The following is a 22,127-nucleotide window of genomic DNA, read 5'->3' as shown; positions in this document are numbered from 1 at the left end:
ATGATTATTCAATCACACTGTATGCATGTGGTGTAAGAGCTGTAGGGTATTACAATGCAGATCAGCTGTTAGTACAGTAGCTCGGACTGGTACTGAGAGAACAGCCTAGGAGGGAGTAAGTAATTATTGCCCTAAAGCTTTTCAATAAAAATCTATTAAAACCGTTATTTAGACACCTATTTATCACTTGATTCACTTTGATTAATTTGAAATGTTTTTATCAGAATTCTTATAATTTTGTGGGACCACTTTTTACAGTATTTATGGTATTGCAATGTAGGTGTGGACTGTGCATCTGTGTTATGTTATTCAACATCAGTGACCTCTCCCAACATAGTCATAAATACAACAGACAGCCATTCTAGAAGAGAGAGTACAGCTTCTGTAATATTTGACTATAACAAACAGTACTTAACTTTCGTCAGTGTGCATTATTTGGACGTAAACTTCAGTGTGATAACTCAGCCATTTATGAATATTTTTTTACTTCCAACCCCGCAAATTATTCAGCGGCATCAGACCTATCCATACACATATAGGTTTTTATTTATTCATTCCTCCCCCCAGCTTTTAGGACAGTTTCCTGAAGTGACTATAAAGAAAACTAACTGATACATATACATATACATTACATTTATAGGAGAATATTTCTTTTGGGCTAAATAAAGCTTTGTTTTAGTCAAAAAGTGGTGACAATTGTTTTTTTTTTTACAATAGACGTTTCACCAAAAATCTCCCACAATGCATGTTGGTGTTTATTATTTGGACGTGACCTTGAAGTGTAATAACTTAGTCATCTATGAATATTTTTTGACTTCCAAGCACTCAAATTGTTCTGTGGAATCAGACCCATCTATACGTATTTAGGTTTTAATTTCTTTATTTACCCCCTAAACTTGATTTACATTGTTGATACGAACATCAGACGACCCAGTTCCTTGACCCACAGGCTTTGTAGACTCGTTTTTTTTACTTGTACATTCTAGCGGAAATGAGGAGTGCTAAGCACGCACGGAGTTTCTGTGCGATCATTGTGGTCCAGAGCATAATTGTTCTCTCCCTTTTTAAATTAGTCATTGCGACGATGTGGTCAATAATTTCCTTTGTAAAAAAAAAAATGAGACCTGGGCTACTGATGTGGGCACTGGCGTAAAAAGTTGGCCCTGGGTCCCCCAGTTTTGTTAGCACAAAGTGGTCAGTCACTTTCTGTGATGTTGACCACATGATTTGTTCATTTTTGGATCGCCAAATTTTTTGTCCACAAACGTCGTCTTCCACATCATCTTGCACATTTTCATCACCCAGATCATTCTCCATGTCTTCTTCCTCCACATCGTCACCGGTTCATTGTCGTCAGAAAACTCTTTTGTTTGTACCCCTTCTTCCAAGCAATCAGGTTCAAAATGCTCTTTGGAATAGTCTGAGGTGTCAGAGGAAAAAATCTTCCGGTTCAGATTTTCCTTCCATGACCAAATGCAGTTCATCATCGGCTGAGTATTTATTTTCCATCCTGCCCAAGTCAGTGCTGTTAGGTAGTTGTTGCTGGGTTGAGTTAGCCCTGTATACACATTTTGCCAAAGAGGTCTTGATTCAAACAACTGAACAATAAAAGTTGAGAATTGAACCAGTTTCTATTTGAGCTGTTTACCTTTTCCACCGGAATCATTCAGATAGTTCTTTCCCACCAATCAATCAGTTGTTTATCTTTGAAACAGTGCAGGTCGAACACACCCACAAGTTCTTTAGCTGACACAATTCAAGTTCATGACACTTGATTTTGCAACAACAACAAGGTAGAAAGCCCAACAATTCTTTTGCATTGCTTTGCAGAAGTCTCTGCAAAGCAATGCAAAAGAATTGTCACGCGAAAGATGCACCCAGGTGGGCAAAACCAGCAATATGGGGGCTACAGTCAGTGGTTTGCAGGCAAGATTAGTGTCATCATTATTGTTATTATTGTATTTAGACTTTGGTGCCACTTAACAAAATGTTTTACTTGGCATACAATTGACTCCAAGGCACCAAAGAGAAAAATATCAAAATCCCACAAAATGCATTGAAATACACCAGGTTTATGATAAGTCTAGGATTATGAATTATAATCGATGTCTATACGTCCAAATAATGTACATAGCATGCTTTGTGTATAGTATGTGGTTGGCTCTTAAATGCAATATCATATAAATAGCACCACAATGCCATTCTGAACATCCACATGTTCTCACAACCCGAGGAGAAATTGAGCTCCCAAGTGTTTACTTTAATGTTCTGTCTTTGATTGCCTGACATCAGTTTATTGATTTATTTTTCAAACTAGTGATAAACTTTTTTGTGTGTTGTCTGTCATGGTGAAAAGTTTAGTTCATCATATAATATACAAAATTGTTTTAAATAATTAATTTTAATTAATTGATATATAATATAATGTCATCAAAAAGCTGCAGATAAATAGTATTTAGATATTTTTATAAGTACTGTGTATTTTACGATACAGAATTAGACATTTAAAATAAGTAAGTATCAAAGCTTTAACGTTTTATGTACACATTTCTTGCTTTAAAATAACTGAAAAACTGAAATAACCCCATTTTTAGAATAATCTTTTTGTGACACAGCACTCTACACATGTAGTCCAAATTATTGGGTTTATGCTTGAATGCATGCACGCACACCAGTCCAATTACCTCAACATAATGCCTGCCACAACCTTTGTCAAGAGCCTCAGACTTGAAAAGGAGCACAAGTTTATACTGTTACTTGCCCAGTTATTTATTTGCAGACGCGCGCAATGATTTTCTTTCTATGCAAATCCGTAGATATGCCGCTGCATGCATGTGTAAAAAAGTTCAGACGTTTTTTTTCCAGAGCAGCTCGTAAACCACATCTGGGGAAGGAATTTAGATGTTTTTCCCCCTCTGTCTTTCTGTGTTGTCTTCCCATTCCCCTGTGTAATTCCCTCCCTCTTCTGTTGCTCTGGTGAAAGGGAGAAGGCAGAAGTTAGCTTTTTTCATTTTTCCTCCTTTTGTGTCCTCAGGGTAACTTCAGCCCGGGTTTAGAACAGAAAAGAGCAATGTCTTATTTTGCAATGATCACTCGTGTCTGCATAGCTTTGCTTCACATATGCGGGAAAGCTCAAATGAGGGAAGGAACAAGGGAGGGGAGATTAGATGCAAGCGATGAAAGACCAGAGCAGGGGGAGAGGATGTCAAGCGAGGCAAAAAGTTTGTTTTTCCTCAGGAGGAAATGTAAATTAGAGCATTTCAGCAGTCTTGCATAGTTCTGTGACAAGTTTGTGTGTTTTTCTAAACGCATAACACAACAGGCTGGCCTAATATAGGATATCAGGCCTTGGGGAATCGTCATTCTTGATTATATCTTTCACTTGCTGTCTCTTCAGATTGTCCCTGGCTTCCCAGCGTGTCAGTGGGCCAACCAAGCCAACCCTAGTTGCTGATTGACAACCACCCAGCTGCTCAACACACTCTGGTCCTCTTTCTTCACGATTGGCTGGCTGCCACAGTTTCCCCCATCCTGACTGCCTCCGGCAAAAGAGTGGATGGAGCCAAGGGATCTGGTTGGCTCGGCCCGACCCAAAGAGGCGGAGTCACAGAAAGGCGAGGCAGCGTCGGATGAAGACGGAGCGGGAGGTATCGTCCCGGTGCACGGCAGTGATGTGATCCACCCTGGCATTACTGAAGGGGGGGGCCTTGAAGAACAGGTAGAGGGGATCCTGGAAGAGCAGGAGTTTTCCATCAAGGAAGCGAGTTTTCAGGAAGGAAGTCTCAAGCTGAAGATCCAGACCACCAAGCGTACCAAAAAGCCTCCTAAGAGTCTTGAGAACTACATTTGTCCACCAGAAATCAGGATGACGATAAGGCCTCCGGCTGGAGAAGGCAGAGGTGGGCGGCAGGGACGAAACGGAGGCGTGGCCATGTCAGGGCGGGCACAAAAAGATGAGGACAGAGGACCGCCCAGAAAAAGGGTAAGTCTGACGCCGACGCGATTAGCTTAATGCTCTTAAGAGAAAAGCACAGCTCACGTTTTTTCATTTCTGTACATAAATGAACTGTTCCCTGCTCCCACTCAGTAGTTCCGCTCAACTGCTTAGTTACACAGGGTCAAAGTTTGCTGTGTAATTGAAACCAGTCATGGCTAGCTGAGATCACAGCGACACACACAAACACAGGCGCATATGCAGGAGCTGAGAATAGGGCTGACATAAGCAAGTGACAGCTGGTGTCTGCTCTCTCCATTTGTGGTCATATGCAGACCCCTCTTTTTTCCTCCCCCTTTCTACTCCATCACACCCGTTACACACGCACTGGTGTTTGGTGCGTGTGACACTGTGTACGTACAGGTCCTTAGGGGAATCTAGTGTTTGCCGAGTGTGTTGACCTACACTGTGTAGAGCGTGCATCCGTGTGTGCCAGTCCAAACCTGACAGCCATCAAAGTGGCTCTGAGCTCGACAGGCTCAGCAGGAGTAAAGTTCACATGTAGTCCAGTGCTCTGCAACCACTGGACAGCGGACCGGTACTGGGCTATGGGTTGTTTGGTACCGGGCTGGACAGCTTATATTTCAAATGGGGGTTGGACAGACTTTCTAGGCGCAACTGTGGCATCAAAAGGGTCTGGTTTGGGGGCCTCAGCATGGCATCTTTGCTTTTTGCAGATGATGTGGTGCTGTTGGCTTCCCCATGCCGGGATTTTCAGCTTTCAATGGAGCAGTTCACAGCCAAATGTAAAGTAGTTCAGATGAAGATCAGCACCTAGTCATTGATCACATTGTTCTCTGCCAGAAAAGGGTGTCATGCTCTTTCCGGATTGGGGATCAAATCCTGCCCTATGTGGAGGAATTCAGGTATCCCGGGGTCTTCTTCACGAGGGAAGGTAGGATGGAACAGGAGATCGACCGATGGATCATGCAGCGTCTAAGTTATGGTGAAGAAGGAGCAGAGCCAAAAGGCAAAGCTCTCGATTTACTGGTTGATTTATGTCCTACGCTCACTTGGTCACAGATTGTGGGTCGTGAACGAAAGAACAACCTTCCAAGCACAAGCGACTGAAATGTGTTTTCACCGAAGGGTGGTTGGGCTCTCACTTTGAGATAGGGTGAGAAGCACGGTGATCCATGAGTGACTCAGTGTAGAGTCGCTGCTCCTCTGAGAGGAGCTATCTGATGTGGCTCAGTAGGTGTTTCTGGCATGTCTCACTGGCAGGAGGCCCCAGGGTCGACCCAGGACATGCTAGAGAGACTACTAAGTTGGCCTGGGAACTCCTCAGGATCCTGTGAATTGAGCTGGACAAAGTGGGTAGGGATCGGGATAGGGAGGTCTAGGCTTCTCTGCAGAGGCTGCTGCCCCGTGACCCGATCCTGGATAAGCGGAAGATAATGGCTGAATGGAAGGATATTTTTTTGCTTATACTGCTTCTTTTTCACCCCCTAAAATGTGGGTGCTCTTGAGCTATGACTGATCAGTAGACAAATATAACTGATCTCAATAGCTCAACTTTGGAGGCTATGGGAATTCAAACCCGGGGCGAATTCCTGGGCGCGGCGGTGAGAGAGGCAAATCCTGCCCACAAGGTCATCACGATTATAGATGACAAAGGAAGAGGTATTTGATATTATCTCATCATCGCACTATTTTTCACTCACGGTGTCACATTGTTCAACGATGTAATGAAGCATTATGGGAAAGGGTTCAGCCAAACGTGGTACCTTGAATAAAAATAGTGCGGTGATGATGTCATTAAGATCCCTAGCGGTCTAGTAAAAATACTGTGGATTGGGCTTATTATTATTATTATTATTATTATTATTATTATTATTATTGTTATCTTTACTCTTGTTATTATTGGGTCCGGCCTCGAGAATATAGTCAGACATTAAACTGGTCAGTGGTACAGAAAATGTTGCAGACTACTGATGTAGTCAACATGATGCTGGAGTCAGTTCTCTTGTATTTGCACAAATGAAATTTATTGAGCTTGTTGTAATTGAGGCCCTTCATGATTTACGTTTTTACAAGCAGCTTATGTTTTAGCCATGAAGATATAAGTCTTGAAATGATTTCATCTGGATATGGTCTGTATACTCCCTGCATAGTAATTCCTCCCACCGAGATTTCAAATTCTACGCTTCCAACTTTATGGATATAATTTCTGTCACAGCACGACTGCTGCAGCCAACAAGTCAGGTCGTAAAACACGTCTGGATGAGTTTGGTAGTGACGGATATGAGAGGCCTGACAGAGAACACAGTCAAGACATTTAGGATAAGCTACAGCAGTGAGCATCTCTGTAATTTATTGTTACTACAACAAACTCTTAACTGAGACAGGTTTTATGCAATAGAACATAAAAAATGGGAAGCTTGCTATAATTGTGTCTGTGAGGCAGGAAACTTTACATCAGCTGCTTGTGGCTAATATTTCTCTAACAGGTCAATCCAATGGTGACCTTTTTGTCTAAGATCTAATTGTTTCTTTATAACTCCTGTAGCGAATTGAAAGAAGCTGTTAAACTATGGTTACAGTAGTATACCCGTTCAAAGTATACTTAAAAGTGCACTAGGGGATCTCAACACCTCTTTTGATTTGATGGATTCTTGTCCTTGTTCATGATTCAGATGGAGATTATTTATTTATTCATAACCATGAAAAGTATAGCAACATTACAGCTTTAAGATAACAGCATTGAAAATTCATTTTTTTGAATACATTGGTTTAATAAAACTATTTGCATGAGCATTATCCTTGTCCTTCAGGCTCACTCATAAAATTGTATTTTCTTTAATTTTCAGAACCATAGAAAATTATCAACTCAGAATAATGTAAGCTGTGTTTAGTTTTATGTTGGCTAATTAATTTCTAATGCTTATGACTCCGACAAGAAATACAATACAGTATACTGTTAGTTTCGAATTTTGTATCAACGAATAAGCCGATAGGAGAGAAATTTTGGGCATAGACGTTGTGTAGGCTGCCAAGACTAATCTGGCACCAGCAGTCTCCAATTTGACTGTCACTGTATGATTGACAGGGGTTGTCATAGTGACAGTCTGAGGGGTAGGAACAGGGGGAGTCTTCAAGCTGGTCCCAATTGAGGTTTAAGATTGAAGGACGGGAGGGGCTTGTTGGATGCTGTGGTGTTGATTCAAATTCAAGTTTTGAGACTTCATCCCTCACACTTAGTCTCCCCCCAACCCCCAACGACATGCAGTGTTTCCCTTAGAATTTTGTGATCCCACAAAGGGTGGACCTTCCAGGCCCTAGGGTGTCCGAGGGCATGCTCCTCCTGAAGAAAATGTGGTACTTTTCAAATTCAAATGCATTGATCAGGTGCATTTTAGAGCAAATTCAAGAAGCTAGATTTATGATTAATGTGTGCCCTTCTAAACTGTTGAATCATAAACACACTAGTTAAGAAAGGCAATGGCACAGCAAACAACTCACACCTATAAGGGATGGTGAATGAGACATGGGTTAAATTCCCCAAAATCTCCTGGTCATTTAATTAGACTAAAAATAACTAATGTTGTTATGATGGTGTCTATTTTCAAGCTATCGTTCTGGTGAGTAAACAGACCAAATTCAGATTCAGATTCAGATTCAGATCTACTTTATTGTCATTCTAGTACACGTGTATACAGAACGAAATGTCGATGGATCTGACTCCCACAGTTTCCCTCAGTGTCCTTCAGTGTACAGATATAAATAAAGCTGTATTGTGTTATTTACCATAGTGCCGATAGTGCAAGAAGAGACGCTAACCAGATGTGCAAGATGGGCAGTCAGGTTAACAAGTCAGGTACACAGTACCATTATATTGTAAACAATAACACTGTAAGTAATAACACTGTAAGTAACAATAGTGCAGAGATCAAATGTGCAAGGAGTGGCAAGCTATAAAAAAACTGCCACTAGTGCAAAAGTCAAATTAGCAGCCGTTTAGATTTAAGTTAACTATATGTTAGATTGACCATTTAACAGTCTAATGGCCAGGGGGACTAGACTATTGCGGAGCCTGGTGGTCCTGCACCGCACACTGCAGTACCTCTTCCCAGAGGCTAGCAGAGTGAATAGTCCATGATGGGGGTGAGAGGGGTCCCCGGTAATGTTCTTAGCATGGGATAAGCAGCGCTTCTGGCCAATGTCCTGAATGGAGGGAAGTGTAGTCCCGATTATTTTCTCCGCTGTCCTCGTTACCCTCCTCACACTACCCCAGTCGGTAGCGCTGCAGCCTCCACACCACACAGAGATACAGCTGGTCAGGATACTCTCTATGGTGCCCCTGTAGAATGTGATGAGGGATGGTGGGGGCAGGTGGGCTCTCCTCATCCTCCGCAGGAAGTACAGGCGCTGCTGTGCCCTCTTAACCAGAGATGCAGTGTTCACGGACCAGGTGAGTTTGTTTGTGATGTGCACCCCTAGGAACTTGATACTGCTGACAACCTCCACAGCCTTGTTGTTGATGCAAAGTGGGGCATGGTTGGGCTGGTTTTTCCTAAAGTCGACAATGATCTCTTTAGTCTTGTCAACATTCAGGACCAGGCTGTTGTCCTTGCACCAGCCCACCATCTGCTCCACTTCCTCTCTGTAGGCCAGGTCGTTGTCATCCCTGATGAGGCCCACCACCGTTGTGTCGTCAGCATACTTCACGATGTGGTTTGTGGCGGACCTAGGGGCGCAGTCGTGTGTCATCAAGGTGAACAGCAAGGGGCTTAGGACGCAGCCTTGGGGGGAGCCCGTGCTGAGGTAGATGACATCTGAACTGTTCTGACCTATCCGCACAGATTGGGGTCTGTCACAGATGAGGTTTAAATGAATTTAAATGTAACACCCAGATCTCTGATTTGGTAGTAGCAGTATTAAATATCAGTAGCACTGCTTTTGTGATAGCTGCTATGTCAGGATTCCAGTTCCTCGATGGGGTACATAAGGTGATGGTAACACGCAACTTAGGAGCTACAGTTTGGGCACATGTCCACCAAAGGATTTTCCTGCTCTGAGCAATTTTTTGTAATTGCTTGCAATCACAGCGTCGCAGTGTGTGGCAGACGTCAGTGCGATGAGGCGTTGGGCGGCTTTTATACGTGGAACGCTTAGCGCTAAACATTTTTTCTTGGCGCCGATAGTTTGAAAACATTCAACCTAAAGAAAAGGCGAAACTCATCAATGTCACATTCAACCCTGGGTTCTATTTACAGTGAAAGTGGGGCAAGACAAACTCCGCAACAACAAGATGTCATCTTTGCAAGTGATAATGAACATTCTAAAAACACAGGGAGGGGCTGACTGACCAAGATTCCTTCTGACTGACAGAGATACGGAGCACAACTACACACCATAATGTTTGTGATCCTTTATAAAATGAGTCAAGTCAAGTCATGTTTATTAGTATAGCTCTTAATAAAAAAGGAGTCTCAAAGGGCTCCACAGACCACAGGTTATTGCTACAGAAAACTACAGACTATTATTACACCATCCTCTGATCTCAAACATACATGAGGGCAAGGAAAAACTCAAAAACCTCAACATGAGGAAAATTAAGAAACCTAGAGAAGGGACCACATTTGAGAAATCTAAAAAAAAAAAAAGACGACCAACTTTGCATTTTTACATATTTAAAAGTATTATTATATTTTTTTAAATTTCAAGTTTATGAAACTCTTGCGGGACCAATTAAACCCTGGTGGCCTGCCAGAATCTTCCTATGACATGTTTTCCCTCCATCTACTCATCACCTGCCAACGACAGGCTGTATTACCATAAGCTTCAGTGGAAAGGAACGGGTTAAGGAGAGATCCCAGGCCGTCTCATGTGTTCAACATCCCCCTGCCACAAATACACACACATTTCCATCTTCCGTGTGTGCGTGTTGAGGTTAAATACTCTCTTTGTGACGTTCGTGTGCTGTGTGTCACAGAGGGGGAGCAGATGGACAGCCTCTCGGCTTTTCAATTGTATCGCGTCTATGTTGATTCTACTGCTCCCTATCTCTTTATCTACGCCTTGGTTTTCGGCTTTATCTCACTTGGTGTCTCTTCTTTTCCCGCCACGTTTTTCCTCTTGCCGCTATCTCTTGCTGTTGTCTTGTGGCAGATGGCAGCATGGGGCAGCAACACCAGAGCAGAAGCCAGAGTGTGAGGAAGGGGATGGGGAGAGAAGAACAAGGAGGAGGGGTCAGGCATATGGAGAGCCTGGTTAAGGGGCCCCTCTCACAGGGAGCGTGCATGCCTGTGTGCGAGCACGGTGCATAGGGAAGGGGGAAAAGTTTGGATACAATAGCTTCACATTAATATAGAGATGTGACTCGGATAGCTGGGGAAAGGCAAAAGCTGGAGGATATTAATGAAGAGTGTCTGAGTGACTGAAAAAGAATTGAGCTAACAGATGTGTAGAAGGGATTATGATCACATGTATTAAAAAAATAAATTAAAACATAAACTTATTTTCAAATATAATTTATTTTTCAGATAAGCAAGATTTCGAGGATGTTAAAGCAACAGGTGACATAATAAACCCCCAAAATTTACATTCGCCTTTTGTAATATTTGCTCCACTGAAGAAATGAATACCATAAACTCCGGACCACAAGCTGCTAATTTTATTTCTACATTTTAAACACTGCAGCCTATAATACAATGTGGCTTATTCTTTCATGCTGAGCCATGCGACTGATCTTAAGCTCTCCCATCCCTTAAGCACATATGTGTACACATGATAGAGAGGAGACCAAGTATTGCTACTACTACATAAACATAATTTTACACGCTGACCCTAGTTACCATCTAAGAAAAAGTACACGATAATTATTGAGCTGACAATTGTAGGAATGATAACAGCTTAATATAACGTCTCTGTTTTCGGCCCGATTGTAAAAACATACCCAATTATTATTTACCTGATTTTATATTAAATTATTCAATCAGCAAACACTATTTTTTAGAAAGCAAATATTTCTAATGATTTTTTATGTAGTAGTAGCAATACTTTGTCTCCTCTCACACTTTGTCATGTGTCCATGGATGGGAGAGCTTAAGATCAGTCGCATGGCTCAGCATGTGTAGAGTGTACAGGCTGGTGTGATTATACAGGTTTCTGAATTTTAGTCAGTACAATACATGACTTCGTGACTTAGTGACTCAGGAGCATGTCTAGCATTTGAAGTCATACTAGTAATAGCTAACAAAGCCTGCAGCAACTGAACTATTAGCTTTTTTTTACAAGTTGACATATCTTAAGAAAATATCTTTGTATTCCATATACATGAAATCATACTTCATTTTAAACAATGCACTGAAAAGTAAACATGAACTCTATTGTCAGTATTTTTTCTGTAAAGGTTTGTTCATTTACAAACGGCTCAATAAGTTGTGCGAGATCTTTTAAATGCCTCAATCATTTTGACATGCTGAAAATTGGGCCATTAACAGTCTAGTGCGTTAAGAGTCTAGTGCGTCACTTTAAGAGAGAGAGAGAGGCAGAGAGACAAAGGAGAACAATGCCGGTATGATTACTAAAAAAAAAAGGCATGGAGAAGGAAGCCCGGCCTTGCCCTACCTGAACGTAACAATTGCCATTTTAGCCCCTACCAGGCCTGCAATCCGAGTAGCGCATAAGATCTTACCCCTGATCCACACCATTCTCTATACTTAAAGCAAGTTTCGTAAATTTAACCCAAAAAAATCTGGGCACGTGTGTCTAGAGGCTGGCCTTGTAAGCGCCTGATATTTCATGGCAGACATTTATAACTCCTAGTGTCAGGGGACAAACCCACACGCAGGAGTAAATGGGATATGATGCTCTCCCCTTCTCTGTCTCCAGCTGACATCACACACATGCTGGACATCCTCTCACACACGGTTCTTTGTCTGGCCACGCTGTGTGTGTTTTCGAGATGAATGCATGCGTTCTAACCGATCGGGTCCCGGGTCAACCACCGCATCAGTCTTCCAGACGCGCACGTCATGTCGAGGCCAGATTGCCGTCGGAGTGAGTGTTTCCCCGGTTATCTGTCCGGTTCTCAGGACGCACCAAATGTGGCTCTTAATCCATTTCGCTATCTGGGGGGAGAGATAAGCCAGGGCTTTTTCCCCCCTTCCCTCCAGTGATGCATCCCAGCCAGTGTGTTATTAATGTTGTTGATGTCCTTTCAGGTGTATGTGTGTGCACATGTGTGGTCATAAGTGTATGTGATGAGAGACACACACTTATCTTGTCTTCACAGCCCCCTCAGCTAGGTGGTCCCCCCGGCTATGTGTGCATTGCAGCTCGCCGTCTCCCAGCGGTGTTTAGTGTTATTATGTGTTCCTCGAGTGCATTCACAAGGAAATGAAGGCAGCGCGCGGTGGCTGTGGCCAGTGTGAGTGTGTGCGTTAGCCTTTTGATGTCAGCTCTTTATCCTTGGCAGAGTTGGCGGTTGGTGACCTGGGGGACTTGATGAGCTCATAAAATAACTGCATGTGTGTGTGTGTCCGTTTGTGCCTCAGTGTCAATTTTGGAGCAATCTGTAAGTGATTTATTGACCAGGGTTCCTGTGGGTGCTAGCAATCTTTGGAAATGCTTGAATTTTAATGTTGTGTTTTCAATGTTTAAAAATAATTTTGGGTCAAGTGCTTGTAAATACTTACAATTGTTTCCGGGTTTCTCAATTGTCTAAATTGACCGACCGCGCACTAAATGAACAAAACAAAACAGCGAGTCTGCTTAAAAATTACACAGGTGCTGCTTTGGTTTGCCATTGCATTCCCTCTTCCCTTGTGATTAATGGCAACTGGCATGGCGTTGTCATGTGAAGCTTCATCGCCCTCTAGCATCACACTCAAGAGGACAGGTGAAAAGACCAAGAGTCCGTGAGGCTTCTGGTTAAATGAACGAAGGCTAGGAAACAGAAAAAACAAACAATGGCTAAAACATGGACCAAATCCACGCACAACATGGAGAGTAAGCTTATTTCAGTCATATGGAAGGTAATTTAGGAAGACGACTAGCTTAACTATGGTTATTTATTTGCTAACCGTTTGCATCATCTTCACGTAAACAGAGAACTATGAAATGTGTTTTAGCGCAAGGACTATCTATCAATCATGGACATTTGAAAAATTTTGCAACCATGGTAAAATGTTATGGGAAGAACTTGCAACTATGAATACAAGATACACGCTACTGCCATTTTTACCTAGATTTGTATCAAACATTATTTACACACGTATTGTTCAGATCCACAATCATACGCATTGTTGAGGCAGAATGGTGGAATTCAGTTCAGTTTATACCAGCTAATTGACAGAAAAACATTTAAAATAAGCACAATGTATGTGCAAGCAGCAAGATAGTAATTTTATTTTAGTGATCAAAACAACCACAACAACAAAAAGCTGTTTGAGCAGCTCTACTCATTGATTGTGCGATCCACTCAGTGGCACTTTTGTACATGACTTGTTCGCCTCATGGACAATGCCAGTACATATTTGATAAGTAATGAGTAAAATATCTTTTTATGCCACCATGTGAAATAAACAAAAACTGTGGCTCTGATGAATCAGTTCATATTTACATTAGCTTACTTCAGACATAAGTTAAACTTTAGAAGAATCGACTTAGCATCCAGCTTTAATACATTTTTAGTCTTTGTAGGATCAATAATTTCTTCTTTGAATGGTACTGGAGAAATTGGAAAATTGGCTTTGAAGGTCCTCAAAAAGTGCTGGAATTTGGCCATGAATAAGGTGTAGAAACCCTGATTTTTGTTCATACAACCTAAACACATGCTTGTGTTTTTTGGACGATTCAGGTTGTCATCTTGAGGAAAATGGCCAGCCTCTTTCATTGTGTCGTCAGTTGGAAGACTTTTGGAAAGCGAGCACTGGGAATGTTAGAAGGGGCGTTTCTTGATGCTTGAAGGGGGAAGGGATGTATGTATTGGGTGTGTGTGCGCACAAGCTGGGGAGGGGTAAGTGATTTAGCACCACTGAAACACCAGCTGTCCATCTGTGCCTGACCCCCATACACACTCTACACACACTTGAAACACACACCGACACCCTCGAGTGACACACACACACACATTCACACACCTCATGTCTAACCTCTGATCTGCTTTTGGCCTACTCTCAAACCCGAAGAACTGTCCAGACATACCACATTCTGTTCACCGGTCCTCTCCCACCAAATGCACACGCACTAATACACACACAAATGTGTCTTGCGCAGTAAGCCTTAGAAAAAAGTAGTTAACTTATTCAGTGCCCAAATGTAGAATACAGTTTTCTGTTGTTTTTTTTATATACATACATACATATATATATATATTATCAAGTGTTTGGCGCAGCTCATTAGTAAGTATTAATCCTCTGGGAATGATTTGAGTATGATAAATCATCAGGTGGCAGGAGTGGCTTTGATCAAATCTCTGTCCACACATTGAGAAAACCCCCGCTTTCTAGTGTTGTTTTCCTGCATCAAGCAATTGAGAGTGTGTTGGCAACCCCATGTGGCGAGTATGTGTACTAAAGCAGTGTAGTGAGAGAACGGAGCTGTTTCCCTTTAAAAAAATAAGACGTCATAGTTTTGTCAGACAGGCTCGATTTTTTTTTCGTGTACATCCGCAAGAATGCCGTCGCCTGAGGGAACGCAATCTCCATGATGACCGAAATTGTGAGATCACGTCACCGCAAACATTGGGCGCTGAAAAGTTCTTGCAAAGTTCATGCTTTTTTGATACAGTTCATCCATCAGTTCAGTGTTATTGCAATAATATGTTATTGTGTTTGTGGTAAGCATTGTTTAGATAATGGAGCTATCACAAATGCAAAAAAAGCACTGAAATGAAAGTTCTGCTTGAAATGCATCGTTTCTTAAAAAGACGTTTTTCTCAGACATTTTTTTGGAATTGAGTACTATTGTTTTCTAAACAATGGCAAAAGCTAAAAACATACTTTGGCTGACACCGGCTCTTCCCATTTGTGAGAAACATCTGGCATTGAAAGAGTTGTACCATTAGTATGCCTATTCATACTAGTATACTGGCTTTTACGGGCGGCACGGCGGATGAGTGGTTAGCGCTTCCGTGGCACAGTTCTCAGGTCATGGGATCGAATCCTCCTGTGCGGAGATTGCATGTGCTTGTGTGGTTTTCTTCCGGGCACTCCGGTTTCCTCCCACATTCCAAAAACAGGCATGTTACCTTAGCTGGCCGGTCCAAAATGTCCCTAGGTGTGAATGAGAGAGTGAATGCTTGTCTCTGTGTGCCCTGCGACTGTCTGGCAACTTGTTCAGGGTGTCCCCTGCCCACTGCCTGAAAATGGCTGGGATGGGCTTTAGCACCCCCGCGACCCTACTTAGGATAAGCGGTGCAGATAATGGATGGATGGATAGTGGCTTTTACTGAAAAGTCCAAAATAAACGTAAAATGTACAAATAAAAGTTAAGTTTTAAATATTTATACTCTAAATCAGGGGTCGGGAACCCAAAATATTTGGAGCTGCAAAAAATTAAAAGCTTTATATATGCCTTATAAGTATGGCAACACATACTGCATACAAGATGTATTATTTACATATCTATACTCATTGGAAAGCGTTATGGGTGTTTTTGTCATGTTGTCCTCCTACAGAAACCATATCATTTTCCATTATCAAATTTTTTTGAAAAGGTGTCAAAGAGCCACTATATAGCGCCAAAGAGTCGGATACGATTTAAGAACCACTCGTTTCTGATCTCCACTCCTAAGTGTCAGTATTCACAACTATGGGTTTCAGTATCATAGAATGTAGCCCAAGTGTGAACCTTTAAATAAGTTACACAACAGAAGTCCAAAAAGAATACAATAGAATTGTCTTACATATTTACCATTGTCTATGAGATTAGATAGAGTATTCCAGGAAGATAAACACATAATGAAAAATTTAAAAGAAAAAAATAAGATGAAAAAATGTCAGGATGAATAGGCAAAAATATTTATAAGGTAGTGCTTGGAGACTGGCTTAAGTTTTAAGTGCAATCTTTCGTAATAATGGTGGAACAAAAGATATATATCGTAACAATTGTGAAGTGAAAGGTAGTGCAATAACACTTAGCAGCAACAAAATTCCCTTATAAGTTAATAATTAAGATATGAAGACCTATTTTCCTACACAATAACAAGTTTTCGATACAACTAGCAAGAAATATATTTTCAAAGTCTTGCACGATTGTTGAGGGTGATAATGGCCCTGGGGAAGAAACTGTCTCAGAGCCTGTTAGCCTTTGTTTTAAGGGACCTGTTACGCCTACCAGAGGACAACAGGTCAAAGTTGTTGCAAAATAGCAAGTCATTTTTTAAGCTAAGAGGAATATCAGCGGACACGAAAGCTTGTGTGAATCCCTGTGAAAGACAATAGATCGAGTGACTTGGATCTGCCCAGATGTGCTAAAAAAATACTGACTGGATTTGGTCAGAGCCAAAGCTATTGGATAACTTTAAAGGCTAGCGGTACAAGCTACTGAAAAGACCAAAACAAATTTGCAGGTGCAAACTAGAACGGGAATCAGTGGAATGAGTGATGTTCACTCGCGTGACCAGCTGTGTAAAGCAAGTAAGACGAAGTAAGACGAAGCAACCTTTATATATACAGACCAGCTATCAATAACAAGAACCACTAGTGGTGATCCATAGGCTGCAGCCAAGTGGCTAACATGTCAACTTCTTAAAAGGACGTCTTATGTTATGCAATAAATTTACAATTTCAAAATCTACAAATGTTTGAAAACCTTTTGTCAATGTAATAGTACACAGGTGTTTGCCTAATATTTAAATCATTTGTGTTTTTTTTTAATTAATGAAGTATTTTCACACCACTGGATGTGGATTTATATATAAATATATAAGCATACTGAAAATGAGTAAAGCCAACTACAGTTTTTACTACATTGACAACCACAAACATAATCATAATTCCAGATCAGTTCAGTGGCACATTTGAAGTCCCCCATATTTCCTTAACTATGAATGGTAGTAAGTTTCAGAGTTGTACAAATTTTAAAGCAAATTACATCACGTTTTTTTGTAAGCCTATTAATGTTTTTAATCCAAAAAAGGTGTTTTGTGTGCTTGACTTTGCACAAACTGAATTATAGACTTTCTTTCAACGTACATTTTGCAGAAAATTTGGAGAGGAGCCACCAGGAGCCATTGGTCCATCTCACTATGGACCTATGGAAGTCCATAGAGAGATGGCATGGAAAATTTTAAACGGATGGGTATTTATGCCCAGATAAAAAAAAAAACGGACGCCCCTCAACTTCAGGTGATGTGATTGAACAAGTTCAAATTGCTTTCCAGTAGGGCCCTGGTAAATAGATCAGAATAGCCAGTATGGAACTTCAGTCTCCTACAACGACTGTTTGCCGTGTCTTAAAAAGATGACTGCACAGTTAACCAGCTCGTCATGACTTTTGCATTGAAATGCAACAGATGATGGTAGATGACAGATTTGACAACCAGCCCGCTTTTCGAGACGAGCCAATTTTCAATGTAAATGGCAAAATCGACAAGCACAACAGTCTCATATAGAGTTCTGAGAACCCACATGGACCTCTTGAGCACTGACAAAATCCCCAAAAGTGACCCTGTTTTCTGCTATGTTTACGGACAATACTTCTTTGAAAAAACAACACTAAATGGTAAGACGTACCTCGAAATGCTGGAAAACTAGTTAATGAATACATTGAGTGAGAGAGAGTATAGTGATGTAATTTTCAAACAGGATGGTGCGCCACCACACTCGAGCCTCAGGGTTAGACAGTTTCTGAATACTGCCAGACAGATTGATTGGACAGTCTTGGCAGAATGATCATGATCTCATGTCCTGGCCACCCTGCTGTCACAACATGCAAGTTCTTTTTGTGGGGATTTATGAAAGGATTGGTCTATGTGCCTTATTCCAAAAGACAAAAATAAGCTGAAGGCACGAATAACAGACGCTGCTGCAACTATGTAACGCTGGGATGCGTTTGGCAAGAATTTGTCTATCGGCTTGATGTATGTTGTGTGACCAATGGTGCTTACATTGAACATCTTTGAACAGTACATGTAAATTTAACAGATGTCGATTTACTTTTTTAAAACTTTGTTCCAATTCAGTTTAAAGAATTATTGAAGTAGTAACTTTTGATACACTGTCAGCGTAGTGGTCTGACTATTAATAACCAAACTTATAGTTGATTTTACTTCAATATACACTGTGTATTATTTGATCACTCAACTTATCTGTTTTGCGCACGATAATCAGCTCATTTGTGATGATGCTCTCGTTCATGTGATTGGCGTCCCAAAATTTTAAAAGAGCCATATTGGACCACAAAAACAAAACAAAAAAAAATTAATTGGAGCCACAAAAATAAAAAGCCTTATATAGCTGTATTAGCCAAATTTTAAAGTAATGCAGCGCAACCTGTGGAGAATAATGAACCTCGTGACTACTCAAGTTCTTTACAATATCAATGAATTACAGTATATTTCATTGTTTTAATAAAAATTCAAGAAATGCAATATAAGAATAACATTTCTGATGTATTTTTATTTTGAGGGAAAACAAAAACAAAATAGAACGTTCATAACGTGCCCCTTATCTACGCAAAAAAAAAGAGTGCAGTAAAACGCAGCATGGACTTATGAAAAAAAAAACATGGCGTTTTAAATAGGTAAAGTAAATATAATTACATTAATGAAGTTTAAGTTTGATCTATGTGTCGTTGTTTTTCTCTTTTTACCTTTGGTTTCCATGGCCAATCACACACTCGTCGTTATATAGCAGCCACCTGCCTGGCTTGAGACGCTGCACCTTTAAAAGGGTTGGAACTTGGATAGCCACAGCTCAGCTCTAACACAGAAGACACAAGAGAAAGAGGAAAACAAGCAAGAGAGCAGCCACAGAGTTAAGCATTGAAACTACCGTATTTTCCGCACTATAAGGCGCACCTAAATCAAAAGCTGACCATGCGCCTTATAATACAGTGCGCCTTATTTATGGATCAATATTAAATCGCAAAGTCTTCCAACTAACTTGCAGCCGCCGACTAGATTTTCCCCCGAACGCCAAGTAGTTCGCGGTGTATGCTGGGATTTATTTACCGGCGTTTCATTGGCTAACCAATGTGTCAATCATCAGTTGAATCGATCACTATTGGCTAAAGTTATTCGGAGGTCAAGGGGCGGATCCTTTTTATCATTTACAGGCTGGCATCGGCTGAAGAGGCAAAACAAAGCCTGCAATTGGCCGAAAAAGATGTGTCAATCATCAGTTGAATAGATCACTATTGGCTAAAGTTATTCGGAGGTCAAGGGGCGGATCCTTTTTATCATTTACAGGCTGGCATTGGCTGAAGCGGCAAAACAAAGCCTGCAATTGGCCGAAAAAGATGTGTCAATCATCAGTTGAATCGATCACTATTGGCTAAAGTTATTCGGAGGTCAAGGGGCGGATCCTTTTTATCATTTACAGGCTGGCATTGGCTGAAGCGGCAAAACAAAGCCTGCAATTGCAAAAAGATGAATAGCACATGGTTGACGGCATACAGAAAGCATTTTTTTACTGTTCTGTATTTGTAAATATTTTATTCTCCTGGATTTACTAAACTCACGGATATAAGAGGACCATGGCTGCACATTATTATTGAACACAACGACTTCGGTGAGCTACTTCGGCTATATATTTTCCCTGTATCTTGTTTCAGACTGAACTCGATGTTTCTGTGATAAGCGGTGCAGATAATGGATGGAATGGAGTGTCTATTTTTAAATTAAACTCAAGTCCAAGTGTTTATTGTCATATGCACAGTAAAGTTGCGAGCGAAAATAGAAACTAAGGAATGGTTGGCATTTCTTGAATCCCAAGACTTAACCCTTCCGAATGATGGAACGATGCATTTGAGTGACATCGTACGGACACCGCATCCGCACGTGTTCTCGACACGTATTTGCGTCTTTGCAAGCTTTGGGAATGTTAAGGGGGTAATAAGTTTGACTGAACTATCTGACTGTTTTGTCGACGTTCCCATTGTAGCACCTTATAATCCGGTGCGTTTTATGTATGTCAAACATAGGACCAAAAACTATTTTTTCGGGGTGCGCCCTATAACCCGGTGCGCCTTATAGTGCGGAAAATACTGTAAGTTCTCCAGGCAGAAGTTAAAGCCTGAGAGACACAACTTTACGTCGCAATATTTGAATATGTTGCGTTTATTGCAACAACCTATATCCCATCTTTTTACTACCCGGTACCAGTGAATCAAATTTGTCATATTTGTCACTTCCCATTCATCAACTCATAGCATCGCTACTTGAAATGTAATATTTGTTCTACGAATTTTATAGCATTGGAAAATGTTGTCATGTTTGTCCACCTACAGGAACAATATTTAAAAATACATAAATAATCAAAAAGAATAAAAATAAGAAAATGTTCAATTCATGGGCAGCACGGCGGCGCAGTGGTTAGCGCATGTGCGGCACAGTTCATGTCATGGGAACCTCCTGCGTGGGTTCAAATCCAGCTCCAGACTTCCTGTGCGGAGTTTGTATGTTCTCCCCGTGCTTGCGTGGGTTTCCTCCGGGCACTCCGGTTTCCTCCCACATTCCAAAAACATGCATGTCAGGTGAATTGGCCGGTCCAAATTGTCCCTAGGTGTGAATGAGCGAGTGAGTTGTCTGTCCCCGTGTGCCCTGTGATTGGCTGGCAACCAGTTCAGGGTGTCCCCTGCCCACTGCCCGGAGATGGCTGGGATGGGCTCCAGCCCCCCCGCGACCCTAATGAGGATAAGCGGTACGGCTAATGAGATGAGAAATGTTCAATTCCAGCTGCTGCGGCTTCCACGTGTGGAGTTTGAAATGTTCTCCCTCTGCCTGAAACATGCATGGCAAGTTAATTGGCCGGTCAGTTTTGGAAAGGCGCCAGGGAGCCCTTCGGCAGCGCTTAAGAGCCGCCGACGGCTCCTGAGCCACGGGTTGCCGACCCCAGGTCTACATGAATGACTGCAAGGACACACATTGAGCATACACACACGCACGCACTGGGTGACACAAAAGAATGCTGAAGACAAGATGAACTGTGACCCTAATGGACATTCAAAAGATGAGGTGATAGCTGGATTCCACACTTGTGTATGTGTGCGCGCATGCACGTAATTGTTTGTTTGTGTGAGTGGGTCTGGGGAGAGACAACTGGAGTCTGGCCTTTGCTTTCTTTCCCTCGAGGCTGGATTTGCTTTTTGCATGTGCGGTTTTGTGTGTACGTGCACATGCTGACCATTTGGTCAGGACTGTAGCTAATTCCTCAATCAGACACACCAAAAAACCTTCTTCTCGATGTATCCTGGAGGTCAAGCCTCATTCATTCACCATTGTGGCTAGTTCAAGCAGGTCGTTTTTGATTTTCAGGCAGATGTAGACAAACCATAATAAGCCAATTAGCCTAACTTTCCTTACAGTGAATACCTTACCAAATATGCAAAATGAAAGTATTTTACTAATATTTATGGAGCAAAAACATTTTTTTTAGAAACGAACTATGTTCTCGATCTAATCCTTATGTATTTTGAATGGGATTATTACACAACCATGTTATGTGATTGCCCTCATAATATCACAGCTTTATCACAGAGTCTATGTAGTGGCCTGAAGAGACGGTCCATTAAGGATTTAGACGAGTATGGGTGAGGGTTGATGGAGAGTCAGGTGCAGTATTGACTTTCGCTATGTCTCACTTGAACCCTAAGTGTGTTTGTCAGTGAAATCTGATGGCCCCCATCAGCTGCCTGAGACATGCCTGTCAGAAGGTGCATATGTGTGTGTTGGGTTGCAAGAGAGGGATTTAATCTGAAACCCTGATAACACAGTGGCTTGTGTTGTCCAACGCAATCTTTGTTACAAAACACAGCCCATTTGTGGTCAATGCTTTTTTTGTAAAATCTAGAGCACCATTTACTTGAGTGCAAGTTTAAAACATTTTTCTTTTAAAAAGTTTCCAGACTGACAGACAACCTTCATTTTTCCACAACAGTCCTTGCACTTGACCTGATTAGCGACTAAGCTTTTTTACCTGCTCAAATCCTCTGCCTTGTTTTCACACAAGGTTTGACAAAG

The 22,127-nt window shown here is 41.5% G+C and overlaps 1 protein-coding gene across 2 annotated transcripts in view; it reads left to right on the top strand.

Moving 5' to 3' along the window:
- setbp1 (SET binding protein 1) overlaps nt 1-22,127 on the top strand; it is a 79,695-nt gene that overhangs the window by 14,411 nt on the left and 43,157 nt on the right. For both annotated transcript variants that reach the window (XR_015850495.1, XM_088335977.1), the window contains exon 2: nt 3,398-3,982. Coding sequence is in view for 1 of the 2 variants with exons in the window: in XM_088335977.1 (XP_088192103.1) it covers nt 3,557-3,982 (426 nt within the window). In the remaining variant the exon portion in view is untranslated. The remainder of the gene's footprint in view (nt 1-3,397; nt 3,983-22,127) is intronic.

This window comes from Urocampus carinirostris, chromosome 5 (genome assembly GCF_059441175.1).
Source record: "Urocampus carinirostris isolate Australia breed hairy pipefish chromosome 5, RoL_Ucar_1.0, whole genome shotgun sequence".
NCBI lineage: Eukaryota > Metazoa > Chordata > Actinopteri > Syngnathiformes > Syngnathidae > Urocampus > Urocampus carinirostris.
This window is presented reverse-complemented; position numbering and strand designations above follow the sequence as displayed.